The sequence below is a fragment of the Pungitius pungitius genome, chromosome 3, assembly GCF_949316345.1.
Source record: "Pungitius pungitius chromosome 3, fPunPun2.1, whole genome shotgun sequence".
NCBI lineage: Eukaryota > Metazoa > Chordata > Actinopteri > Perciformes > Gasterosteidae > Pungitius > Pungitius pungitius.
Window position 1 is genome coordinate 2,087,821 of NC_084902.1, and position 12,579 is coordinate 2,100,399.

The 12,579-nt window shown below is 50.7% G+C and overlaps 1 protein-coding gene across 1 annotated transcript; it reads right to left on the reverse strand.

Moving 5' to 3' along the window:
- Positions 1 to 2,553: 2,553 nt before the first annotated feature.
- Positions 2,554 to 10,908, reverse strand: alp3 (alkaline phosphatase 3). The gene is made up of 11 exons (XM_037462529.2): positions 10,711 to 10,908; positions 9,874 to 9,990; positions 9,606 to 9,721; positions 8,805 to 8,979; positions 7,312 to 7,484; positions 7,038 to 7,178; positions 6,874 to 6,943; positions 5,507 to 5,641; positions 4,393 to 4,584; positions 3,072 to 3,188; positions 2,554 to 2,873 (listed from the first exon to the last, which is right to left on the reverse strand). The coding sequence occupies exons 1-11, from the start codon at positions 10,769 to 10,771 to the stop codon at positions 2,554 to 2,556; spliced, it is 1,617 nt and encodes a 538-aa protein (XP_037318426.2). The 5' UTR covers positions 10,772 to 10,908.
- Positions 10,909 to 12,579: the final 1,671 nt, after the last annotated feature.

The window sequence follows — 12,579 nt, forward strand, 5'->3', positions numbered from 1 at the left end:
AAGGCGGGGGGGGGGGGGGCAGTTTGTGTGACTTTGCTCGGCAAACACTCAACACGTAGGAGGGCCTCCTCCAAGGATCCGGGATTCTACCCCCCTCCGCGGGGCAGTTTTCCTGCAATGCGCAGCCAACTTCTATTTCATAACACATGGAAGTTGCGGCAAAAAGCCACGGAGCACCACGGGGCCCGGTCCGCCCCCCCCCCCCCCCCCCGCTCCACATGGCGCTCTTTGTCCGGTGCTGTAGCGCCACCGGAAGGAAGGATGTACTGCAGGCAGCAGCGGGGGGGCCTGTTGCGCAGCACGGTTCCGTGTGCGGGGACATGAGGACATGCTGCGCAACCGAAGCCTTCTGCATCTGCATGAGCTCACGTGTGCGGGGGGGGGGGGGGGGGGGGGCACCAAATAATAAAAAACACTGCATTTAAACAAGAAACGTTTGAAAGGAAAAAATGTCATACATAGGGCATGAAATGTTGTGGTTTTATATTTAATTTAATTTTATATTTAGTAAAAGGATGAAGAGATCATTGTCCAATATGCTCATCAAAGTGCTGCAGATACATACTTTCAATAAGCTATTTTACACCAGCCCCCCCCCCCCCCTTGTCAGGATCGCGTGGAGGAGCAGGCGGAAGCAGGACTCAGGCGCAGACTTCTCCAGGTTTCCAAAAAAGTGATCTTTATTCTAAACAAACCCAATTACGTGCTCCAACAGCGAGGGACATATAGACAATGACACGACAAAGGACAACAGGCACACAGGGCTTAAATACACAAGGGAGGTGCAGGTGATTGGACACAGGTGGAATCAATCAGGCAATCACAGGACAAGGCAGGAAGTGAAGTTACCCAGGAACACAAGAGACATGAAAACTACAAAATAAAACAGGAAGAGAGACCAAACCGTGACACCCCTGACTGAATTTGAACAAAGCTCTCAGTGTCTTTCAGCACAGTTGCGTAGTTCTCACCCACCTTCACCTGCTGACAGAGGCGGTGAGATGAGGGGGGAACGTGTGGAGCGGCAGCACGTGATCCACTCGTTTTCAGCCGGTTTCAACAGATTCCAACAGTGACGAGTTCACACCGAATCTCCTGCAGCATCTCTCCATCTGCTCTGGGCCCAAATGAATCAGCGTCATGGTGCAAGTTGGTGGGTCCAGTTGTTTTATGACCATTTGAAACCAACTCAAAGGAACCCAACAACTCAGGCTCCTCTGAACTACAGGTCCAGGACCGAGGCCTGAAGGAGGAGAGACCCCCCCCCCACACACACACACACACACACACAGCCTCCTTCCACCTGCGCCTCCTCTCGGGCGAGGAGGATGAGATTAGACTAAACGAGTACAAGGAGGGTTAAAAACCAGGTTTAACGAAATCCAACAGATGTCCACAATAATTACTACAATCTGTCACCCTAAAGATAAAAATAGGTGCTCTTTAAATATTTCCTCATTAAAGGAGCGTAATGAGGACCCTCAATTAGCACTGCGGATATTGGACAGAATCAAAGGAATGAAAAATCTGTTTTTTTTCTTTTTTTACACTCATTTAAATCAATGGGCTTTTACAGGCTGGATTCCCATTGGTCGAGATATAAAAAGGTAATGTAATAAGATAATTATGGTCTGACGTGTTTTACGCTTGTAAAGCCCCTTAAAAGTGAAGCCCATGTTTAAAGGAATAGTCCTATTTTAGGTTTAATTTAAGTATAAACACAGAGGAATAGATGAACATTTTTAAGGGATGTGCTTATTTGCTTTTCTTCTGCTCTCGTGTTAGAGCTTAGCTTAGCTTAGCTTAGCTTAGCTTAGCATGAGGACAGGAAGGAGTTACGCAAACTGTACCTGGTTCTCAGAACAAAAAGAACAGAAATCCTCATCCAAAGCTCGCTTCGTTCTTTCTTCTTCTTTTTATGTCCGGAAAAATAGGTCTCAGTTTCATGTGAAGTTACAAAGTGGAGCATTTCTTTGGCGACATGCGTCACCAAAACTCCAGGTGGCAGCTCCTCGATTAAAGTGCAGAGATGTGAATGAATCAACTACACGTCCATCTCCCCAAAATACCAGAAGCACTTGTCGCTCTCCAGAGAAAACCATCAATCTGCCTATTTTTCCATCCTAAACATTATAACAATGACCGGCTGGAGGAGTCCATTAGAAAAGATGGAAAAAGCAGTTTTTTTTACTTTATATTTTTGGAGGGACGTTTTCCAAGGATGACGACGAACGTAGATCGGAAAAAAAAGATTTTATTTGTTTCATTTTACGAAGGAACCTTCTATATTTACAGTGTTTTTATGAACCGAGTTTTTAAAGGGAAACCTTAGGGCTGCTCCATTGGTCTGATACAGGGATTCAAGAAGTAAAACATGATTGATTGACATTGGATACTTTCTCATCAATTCCATTTAGACTTAAACTTATTTGTAATAATTTGTAATAAAGTATATTTGCTGTTTAACTAAATACAGCAAAAGGGCAGCAGATACCGCCTTTCAAGGGTTTAACATCCCAACTCCGCCTGACCTCTGACCTCTGAGAGGTCCCCTTACATCAGCGCCTTGAGGGCCAGCAGCGCGCCGAGCAGAACGGCCGCCAGGCCGCCACCGCCGCCGCCCGCCGCCTTGGCGCCCCCCCCGCCGGCGGCGGCGGCGCTCGGGGCCACGGGGTCCTCGGTGACCCCCCGGCAGTGCCTGAGGTCGGCCCCCACGCAGGCGGCGTAGGCCATGGCGTGGGCGATGTAGTTCTGCTCGTTGACGCCCTGGAAGAGGTGGGCCATGGGCCCGAGGGCGAGCACCGCCACGTCCTCCCCGCTGTGGGTGGTGGACTTGGTGGGGACGGCGGCCAGCTGGACGTAGTCCTTCGTCCCTGGAAGGACAGAATTCATTCTCACTGGAAGGCTCGGATTTATTTTTCCTTCTTGGTTCAGAAACCAAATGAAGCAAATTAAATTAGAAAAAATGTCAGCATGAGAGAAAGTACAAGTGATTCCATCAGGAGGAAAGGTCGCGACACGGATCCAAACCCAGACCCCCCCCCCCGGTACCCGGTGGGAGGAGCACTTACTCGTGTTGACGTCGCGGATGTCTGGGCGCGTGCCGTTGGCGATCTTGTGTCCCGGCCCGTTGCCGTACATCAGCGTGGTGTAAGGCAGCACGTCAGTGGCCCACAGCGGGGATTTACCTGCACCATCCAGGAAGAACATCCAACACTTAGATCCTCCTGCTTCTTCTCTCTCTGCCTCAAAGCGCCAAACACACACACACACACACACACACACACACACACACACACACACACTCTCCCCCCAGGGTGCTGCAGGGGGTCGAGAGCTTGTTGAGTGTTCCTCTCCAGAGGAGCCATTAGCCCGGCGAGTCTCCCCACTGATGAAGAGCTCAGAGTATCGCAAGCACATTAATCACTGCTGGGTGGAGGAAGGAGGGAGGGAGGGGGGAGGGGGAGGGGGGGGGGGAGGAGGGAGGGAGGGGTTAACTAAGGATACGACCGGAGAGAGAACGAGGCCAGCTGGGAACACGAGTGCTTCATCGTGGAGGAGTTCATGGGAGGAAGTGAATATTTTCAAGTGAAAGGTTCATTTGGGTTCCGAGGTTTTGTGTTTTCTATTCAGGGTGGAAACAACTTGGCCTTCATTTCACTTCTGCTTCTAATCTCAACGTTTCACCAAAAAACCTCATCACTGCACCCCCCCCCCCCCCCCCCCACTATGAAAAACCCCACAAACCAACACAGACTACAAAAGGCTCCCCTCCCGTCCGCCAAGTCATCTTCTGCGATACTATAAAGTCCATCCGTTAGTCACATCATCGATGCAACATGTCACCACGAGCGAGGACAGAATCAAAGGGTGTAACGTGATGTGTTTTAGACGTTTCAGATTCCTGATGTTCACACGAGGCTCTTAAACAACGGGTCAAGGAGAGAGAACAAACGGAGGTGTGGACAAGATCAACAGGCGAGAACGACCAATGGAGCGAAGGGAGAACAAAGTCCAGGAGAGAGACAGCGGGAGGGGAGGGTGGGGGGGCGGGGGACGGGAATAGAACTGCATGTGTTTGCCCGGCTGTAATTGCAGGGGAGAGAAAGCAGAGGAAATGTCAGGCTGCCTGAGGCGCACTGACTCTGATGGTGGGGTGGAGTGCAGGAGGCGTCTCACACACGGGCCACAAGCATGAAACGCCACCCGAGGGGGGGGTCTATCGTCATGGCAAATAAACACTGGGGAGGGGGGGGTGTGTGTAAGGGTGTAAGGAGAAGAGCTGCCCCATTGTGTGCACAAAATCAAATCAATGAGCTGATACAAAATGCCTGAAGGTACATTGGAAACATGGAAAATATACTGTATCTATATATATCGGTTTATAATTACCCAGAATGCTCTGCCCTCTGAACGGGTACCCGTTGAAGGTGACGGGGTGCGAGTGGTCAGCCATCGCCACGGTGAGAGTGTCGCGCTCCGCGGTGAGTTGGAGGCCCTTGGCGATGGCGTAGTCGAAGGCCACCGTCTCGTGGAGCGCCATGGAGGCCCGGCCCGCGTGGTGAGCCTGGTCGATGCGCCCGCCTGACCACGGAGAAACCCAGGGGTAAATGAGGGGGGGGGGGGGGGGCTGAGGTAATAGATTCTGGAAACTTCTGGGTACTCAGAGGAGAGGACAATTTATTCTGGCTTTCGAGGGTAAGAAAAAGAGACGGGTTTTTGGTTAATTTAACCGTGACAGTTTAATTAAAGTAGAAATTAGGCAGAATCATTAATACAAAGACATGTTTAAATCAAATGTAAAAGAAAATGAGGGTATTCCAGCAAATAGTCAACGTAGTCGAGTGGACGGCTTTCGACTTGGACTGAAGTCAAAGAAAAGAGTCCCGAGTGACTTGAAATCGTAATAAAGTAACATCAGATTTTACTTAATTACTGTTCTGTTATTGCAGTGAGTCTGAATAATTATTTTTTTAAACATCCACTGGGGGAAAAAGGACCCACACTCAGAAACAGCAAATTGTGCGTTTCTGCCCCATCCTCCTCCCCCCCCACCAGCCAAAAAGTGGAGTAAACTCGGGTTAACGAGTTGTTTCGGGCCGATGGCGAGCTGTCAGCACCATGTGCTCGCTTCTATTTATACATCCGCCTGTTGTTTTAAAGTCATTGTGAAGACACTCGGTGGCGCCGCGGCGTCCCCAGGCAGCCGCCTCAGGTTGAGGAGGAGAGGGAGATGGATGAGGAGGCCGGCGAGGAGGCCGGCGAGGAGCGGAAGCCGAACGCAGACTGCGGCAGAACCAGTCACCTGATCCACTGCAGGGCGCTGCTCACCAACCAGGAGGAGGCCGCAATATCAGCGAAAAACTCTTATTGATGTTTTTTCACCAACAACAACAATTACCAGCGTTTAATTGCCACATGCCGCCCTCCCCCCCCCCCCCCTTTGTGATCAATGATCCAATCGATCCACCCTCTGGCGGGTTGATTGACGGGTGTCCGTCCTCACCCTCCACCAGCAGGAAGAAGCCCTTAGGGTTCTTCCGGAGGATGCGGATGGCCTTCTCCGTGGTCTCCGCGATGGACGGGTCCATGCTCGGGTCCCGTTCCGCCTCGAAGCGCAAATCGCCCGGTTCAAACAGAGCTGTGTGGAGAGGAAAGCAGAAAGAAAAAAGAAAAAAAAATGATTCGAATGTCAAAAGAAAGCCCTTCACATGTCGGATTCATCAGCCCACGGTGGAGGCGCAGCAGGAAGGAGAGACCCATCGTCCTCCCACCACTGCTGCTATTTACAGCACACAGGAAGTGATGAGAAGCTCTGCAGCACTCGGAACAGAAAGAGCCCCCGACGACTGAATCACAAAGAACCCCACGGAATACCTGCTAAAATCCATGGTGGAGGAGGTGGAGGAGAAGAGGGAACGGCGTGGGTTTGCACGTCGGTGAATCCCAAGATAAAGTTAAATGAATAATGATTTTACTGCATGAAGATAAATGCAAATCATACGTCTGTGACAGGCAGAATCCTCCCAGTCATAAAAAGTGAAGCCAAAGCGTCACGTGTTAAAGCTGCAGTCTGTGTAGTGACCAGCAGGGGGCGACTCCTCTGCTCCCATAGACGTTTATGAGGAAATGACTCTACTTCTGTGTAGTGACCAGCAGGGGGCGACTCCTCTGCTCCCATAGACGTCTATGAGATAATGACTCTACTTCTGTGGTGACCAGCAGGGGGCGACTCCTCTGCTCCCATAGACCTCTATGAGGAAATGACTCTACTTCTGTGTAGTGACCAGCAGGGGGCGACTCCTCTGCTCCCATAGACGTCTATGAGGAAATGACTCTACTTCTGTGTAGTGACCAGCAGGGGGCGACTCCTCTGCTCCCATAGACGTCTATGAGGAAATGACTCTACTTCTGTGTAGTGACCAGCAGGGGGCGACTCCTCTGCTCCCATAGACGTCTATAATGAAATGACTCTACTTCTGTGTAGTGACCAGCAGGGGGCGACTCCTCTGCTCCCATAGACGTTTATGAGGAAATGACTCTACTTCTGTGCAGTGACCAGCAGGGGGCGACTCCTCTGCTCCCATAGACGTTTATGAGGAAATGACTCTACTTCTGTGGTGACCAGCAGGGGACGACTCCTCTGCTCCCATAGACCTCTATGAGGAAATGACTACTTCTCTCTTGATTTATTCCCTCAGTAAACATTGTAAACATGAGTTTATGGTCTCAGTTTCAAGTCTTCTTCAATACAGCATGATGTTCATTTAGTAATTTATGATCCATTTAGAGTCAACGGGCCATAAACTCTCTGCGGGGGGGGAGAAAGGCACAAGAAGGCCGAGGGGAGTAAAGATCAAGGTAAAAACTCACCCATCAGGTAGTCTGTTGTTTCAGGGTCAACGGCGTCGAAGTCCGTTCTGTTCCACACGTAGTGAGCTACCTGTGAGCACACGCACACATTCACACACACTGAGTGGGAGGAGCTAAGTACGCTCATACGTGTACAACCATACATACGACCAAAGGCCCGGTACCTTTCCGCTCTTCAGGCTCTGCCACTCGTCGATGAGGTTGCGCCCGTCTCTTCTTTTGCCCCTGGAGGCGTAGTCCTTGGGGTACTCCGGGTCCTTTGTGCCCCGGGGGGTCATGTACTTTCTACCGCCGCCGATGATCACCTGCACACACACACACACACACACACACACACACACACACACACACACACACACACACACACACACACACACACACACTTACTTAATGGCGATGCGCGTCACGAGCCGGCGGCGCGAGAACGACCCTCCTTACGTCTACGTCTGTGTTCGTGAGGAGCTGCGAGGAGATGTCGGTGCAGCCGTCCCTCTTGGCGCCGTCGGGCATGTCGGCGTCGCTGTACCACTTCCTGCTGGCGCTGTGGGCGTAGCTGGTGGCCGGGGTGGCGTGCTGCACCCTCGTGGTTGTCACGATGCCGACAGACTTGCCTGCGAGACGGAATTTCGCAGCTTAAAGTGTGTAAAAAGTCCAGGCCCAGGGTTCTGAAGTGGTGGTTCGGTTAGTCAAGGAGTCCCCAACGTCCCCCCCCCCCCCCCCCACCTCCCCTCCGCTGCAGGTGCCGTTCATAACGATCCCGGTAAAGTACGGCCTCATAAATATACTTTAACCGCCTCGGTGTCCAACATTAATCCCCTTAAAGCCCCCCGGAGGCATCGCAGAGAGACACTGAGGCAGAGAGGGGTGAATTCACCGGGATGACCTCACTTTCTAAATCCATAAACACATAAAACGGAGTCATGGATGGAAGATGTGGCTTCAACGCATCATCTCAACCTCCAGTTAACGATGAGACCCGCTGGGGAAGATGTTCTCACGGATTTCTAAACTAAAGCACAATTCCTTTGGTTTCACTCGAATGGAAATTCTAAAAAATAAAAATAATAAGACAAAAATAAGGATTTAAAGGAGCTTAATTTAGAACTTTGTAACTTTTACAAACATTTACAGTGGCAGGTCGGGGCCATGTGTCAGGAGGCGGAGCTACAGCGTGGCAGGTCGGGGGCCATGTGTCAGGAGGCGGAGCTACAGCGTGGCAGGTTGGGGGCCATGTGTCAGGAGGCGGAGCTACAGCGTGGCAGGTTGGGGCCATGTGTCAGGAGGCGGAGCTACAGCGTGGCAGGTTGGGGCCATGTGTCAGGAGGCGGAGCTACAGCGTGGCAGGTCGGGGCCATGTGTCAGGAGGCGGAGCTACAGCGTGGCAGGTCGGGGCCATGTGTCAGGAGGCGGAGCTACAGCGTGGCAGGTCGGGGCCATGTGTCAGGAGGCGGAGCTACAGCGTGGCAGGTCGGGGCCATGTGTCAGGAGGCGGAGCTACAGTTTGACTTTTTGAGTCTGATTAAAACACAGATTTCTGGGACTTTACTGCCATCCTTATGTTATAACGGTAAACTAAGGATGACGCTACTAGTTCAGCGCCCTTTTAGACATTATTAAACACTTTAAAATGCACTATTCTGCACAATAAATGCAAATCCCTAGAATCTAGAGAGTGGACCTTGAGTTAGTGCTTGTGTGTGCGTGTGTGTGTGCGCGTCTGTGTCTCATATCACAGTTTCCAAGGTCGAAAATGAATCTTTGAGCTTGTTTTTATCAACACGTTTAAAGCTGCCTTTGAGTGTTTAATATTGTAAATGTCCAAACAGTCGCAATAGAGCATCATCATCATCGTCGTCGTCGTCGTCATGGTGATGAGGGTCATCATCGCCACCACCCACGGTACCGGCCACGCGGCGCCTGCGCCCGCTCACCGGCGTCTTTGGCCCACTTGAGGATGGACGTGACCTCGTTGCCCTTCTGCGTCTTGCAGACGCCGTTGCGAGCCGCCGCGCTGACGCCGATGGTGTTCAGGTTGGTCTTCACGCCGCACAGGTACGCCGTGGCCGTCGCTGCACTGTCTGCGATCTGGAAGTCCACGCTGTAGGTCTGCACACACACACACACACGCACACACAATGATACAAAAGAGAAAGATATAACAAAAAAGAAAATGACAGGATTGTAATCCATCAGGGAAATGGAGCCAAAACTAAAAAATATTTCATTTTTTAAATAGCGCTTTTATTCGCCAAATGACCATTTCCCTTATGATTTGTTAAAAAATAAATCATTAAAACCAGATGTCACTGGAAGGATCTTGCCAGTAACATCTGGTTGTCTTTTTTTTAAATCTCTGTAGATTTGACAAACTTAAAATGAAATAATATTAAAAGGTGTTACTGCTTTGCATGAGGAAGAGTCCATGCAGAATAACTGGCAGACAGACAGTAAGAAATCTGCTCCTACTCCACTTTGATCAGAAAGGTATTGGAGACCTTCATATGGACACGTTTCACACACGTGTACTGCATAATGCAAAGGCTCATGTGTGCACTCTCACGAGGATCATTCCTCGCTCAACTCTTAGAAACACGGAATGTACGATCTGACAAGCCTCCACAGAAGTGCAGCGCTCACGTGAACACGTTCTTGGATCAAATGTGTGCAGGTACCTGTGTGTGTGTGTGTGTGTGTGTGTGTGTGTGTGTGTGTGTGTGTGTGTGTGCGCATACCTTAGCTAGTCCCACATTGGGGAAGGTGTCCATGGTCATCACCGTCTCCTCTCCCGTCTGGTTCTCCAGTTGTCCCTTGAGGATACGGGCCGCCGTGATGGTTGTGATTCCCATCCCTGATGCATCCGACACACACACACACACACACACACACACACACACACACACACACACACACACACACACACACACACACACACACACACACAGCTTGAATAAACACTGCGATGTGGGTCCGGCCCGGATGTGAAGACGTTGTGTGACTTGCCGTCCCCCAGGAAGAACAGGATGTTCTTGGCCACGTTGGTGTTGAGCTTCCTGTCCAGCGCCGACTGCAGGGTCCTCTGGGCCCCCGACCTCCAGAACTCCGGGTTCTCCTCCTCCACTGCGACCCATCACACGGAGCGACTCACCTCACGCACAGACCAATGCGAGCAGTAAAGAACGAACCCTCCTCCCCCCCCCCCCCCCCTCGGGCCCTTTGGGTTTCACACGCGTGTTTGTTTCTCCCCGGGCCAGAACCCATGCAGCAGTCCACTAACAAGCAGTAAATGCTGAGAGCAGCCGGTTGGAAGAAGTTTGCTAAACGAGCCAATGATGAAAGGAGGGAAAGTGACACCAGGCTGCTGATTAAGACTTTTTAGTCACTGCAGGGTGAAGAGACCAGGATCCAAACCCCCCAGTCCTCTGATCTGAAGGAAGGCGACTGGTGGTTTGTGTGTGTGAGCAGAGCGAAGATCACAGAGGAAACGGGCTCTTCGTGCGGCGGAAAACACTCTGATGGCCGACACGCAGACGGTTGAGGGTGCGGTGTGATTTTTAAGTGCTGCAGAGAAGCTGCAGAAAGAGTTTTGTTCCCGTCGCTGATGTTTAAAGACAAAAAGAACGAAGGGGTTGAAGGGTCAGCTGGAGAAGAGAAGGTGAACGTTGGGGAGACAGATTAAGGACCCACGGACCGGGAGGAACCACTAGAGGGACGTATGGGTCATTCCACGTTTCACAGGCCCAACGGTAACCTTGTATGACCTCACCACCCCCCCCAGAGGGAACCTGTGTGCAGGTTTGTCGCGTGAAAGCAGTGGAGGCGCCCTGCGAGTTTTCTTACCTTTGGCCCCCGACGATCCGAGCGCCAGCAGCAGGACGATCAACGCCACGCTCCACGCCATGGTCCACGCCGCTCTGAGGAGGAGCTCGCCGCCTCCGCCGCTGAAATAAGGCTGGAATCACAGCAGCTGCCAATCATCGTTATCAACGCGCCATAAAACGCGCTTTGACCCTCGGGTCGGGTCGAAGCCGAAACCTGTGAAAATAAATAAATAATAAAACCCACGGAATCTAAACGCTCCGTTTCTGATTGAAGCTTAAACGCAGCGTAAAGCTTCTGTTTTTGTGAACAAAACGTCACAAACAGCTTCAAAGTGTTTGAGCCCATTATTCATTTACAACCTGCTTAATGACGGCGTTTACTGCAGCGTGCTAAAGATCAGAGGGCCTCACTCATAAATGGATTGTACCTGGTGGGGGGGCAGGGTACATCAGCCGTGTGTGTGTGTGTGTGTGTTGGAGGTGTCATGGCCACCGCGTCACGCCGCTGGGGGGGGGGGGGGCGGGGCACTTCCACCACAGCTGATTAGAGCCCTTAATGTTCCCAACGAGGTCACCGACTGAAGACGTGGCCGTTGATGACGAGGAGTCGATTGTTACGCAACATGCAGAGGGTTTAACAGCTGGGGGGGTTTATTTATTTATTTATTTATTATCACAATGGAAGCTAAAGGGGAAACAATCCATTTATGTTCAGAGGTTAATGCTCAAAACACATTTCCAGCGATGCGTGTTTTTGAATTTGAGATGAATTATTTCCACAGGTGAACGTAACAAAATTCAGGGATTTGTGCAGAAGGAAAAAAAAAAATCAGCAAATACAAAAAAACTTGTTTATTAATTTTATAATAACAGACTTGGATGGGAAACTATTGATTTAATGTGAAATCATATTAAACTACATTAGTTGAGGAAAGACAACAAAAGGATGTAAGTTTAAATGAAGGCCCCATAGTTCCTAGATGTCTCACCAAGTGTTTTGGGCAGAAAATCCGGTTTTATTTTTTAAAGCAGTCACAAAAGTCTCCTTTACAGAAGGAGGGTAATAAATCCAGGTGCGTACCTGCACGGTGCCACAGCGCCCTCTGGTGCCTTCACGAGGGAAAGAACCGACGGAGCCGCTGCTTTTCTAGAGGAATTCTACAAACCTTTACTAACTGCAGCCTTTAAAATAATCCACATGAGTCACATATTTATGTCTCAAATGAAAATGCTTTTATAGCATATAACAGAAAACACAACCTACGATGATGCAACGTGGCTTTGGAAGAGGTCCATTGATCGCTCGCTTTGGGCAGGTGAACATCAACAGACCTGCAGAGCTCCTCAGTGCGCTACAGACCTTCTTCAGGACTTCAGGGTCTATTACCTGCCTCGATTGTGCCCCCCTGGCTGCCCCCCCCCCCCCGCAGTACATCAGTCAGCAGACGTGCACAGAATGGTGATCGAACCATCTCATCCAGGAGGAAGCACGCATTAAACGTTTAAGAATGGATTCATTGAACCACAGAGCAGATGTAACCCTGACCCCCCCCCTCCCCAAAAAACAGGAGCCCGTTCATCGGCCTGTGTGTAACATGGGGACATGTTTGCTGATGGGTACCTGGGCAGCAGGAGCAGTTTATCTCTGAAGTCCAAGTCGAGCTTCAGGGACCTGGAACAATCACAGCTAATTACCATCAAATTTAACTCCAAACTAAACAGTCCTCCTCCTGCATCAGAGTCCCTGGAGGGGAGGGGAGGGGTGGAGGGGGGGGGGTCTCGAGATCCTTTGATTGACCCCTCAGACACACAAAGTCTGGTGGCCCTCTAATAAGACACGACGTGGAAGGTCCTTCAACATTTGAGGTGATTCTCTCCAGTAGTTCTG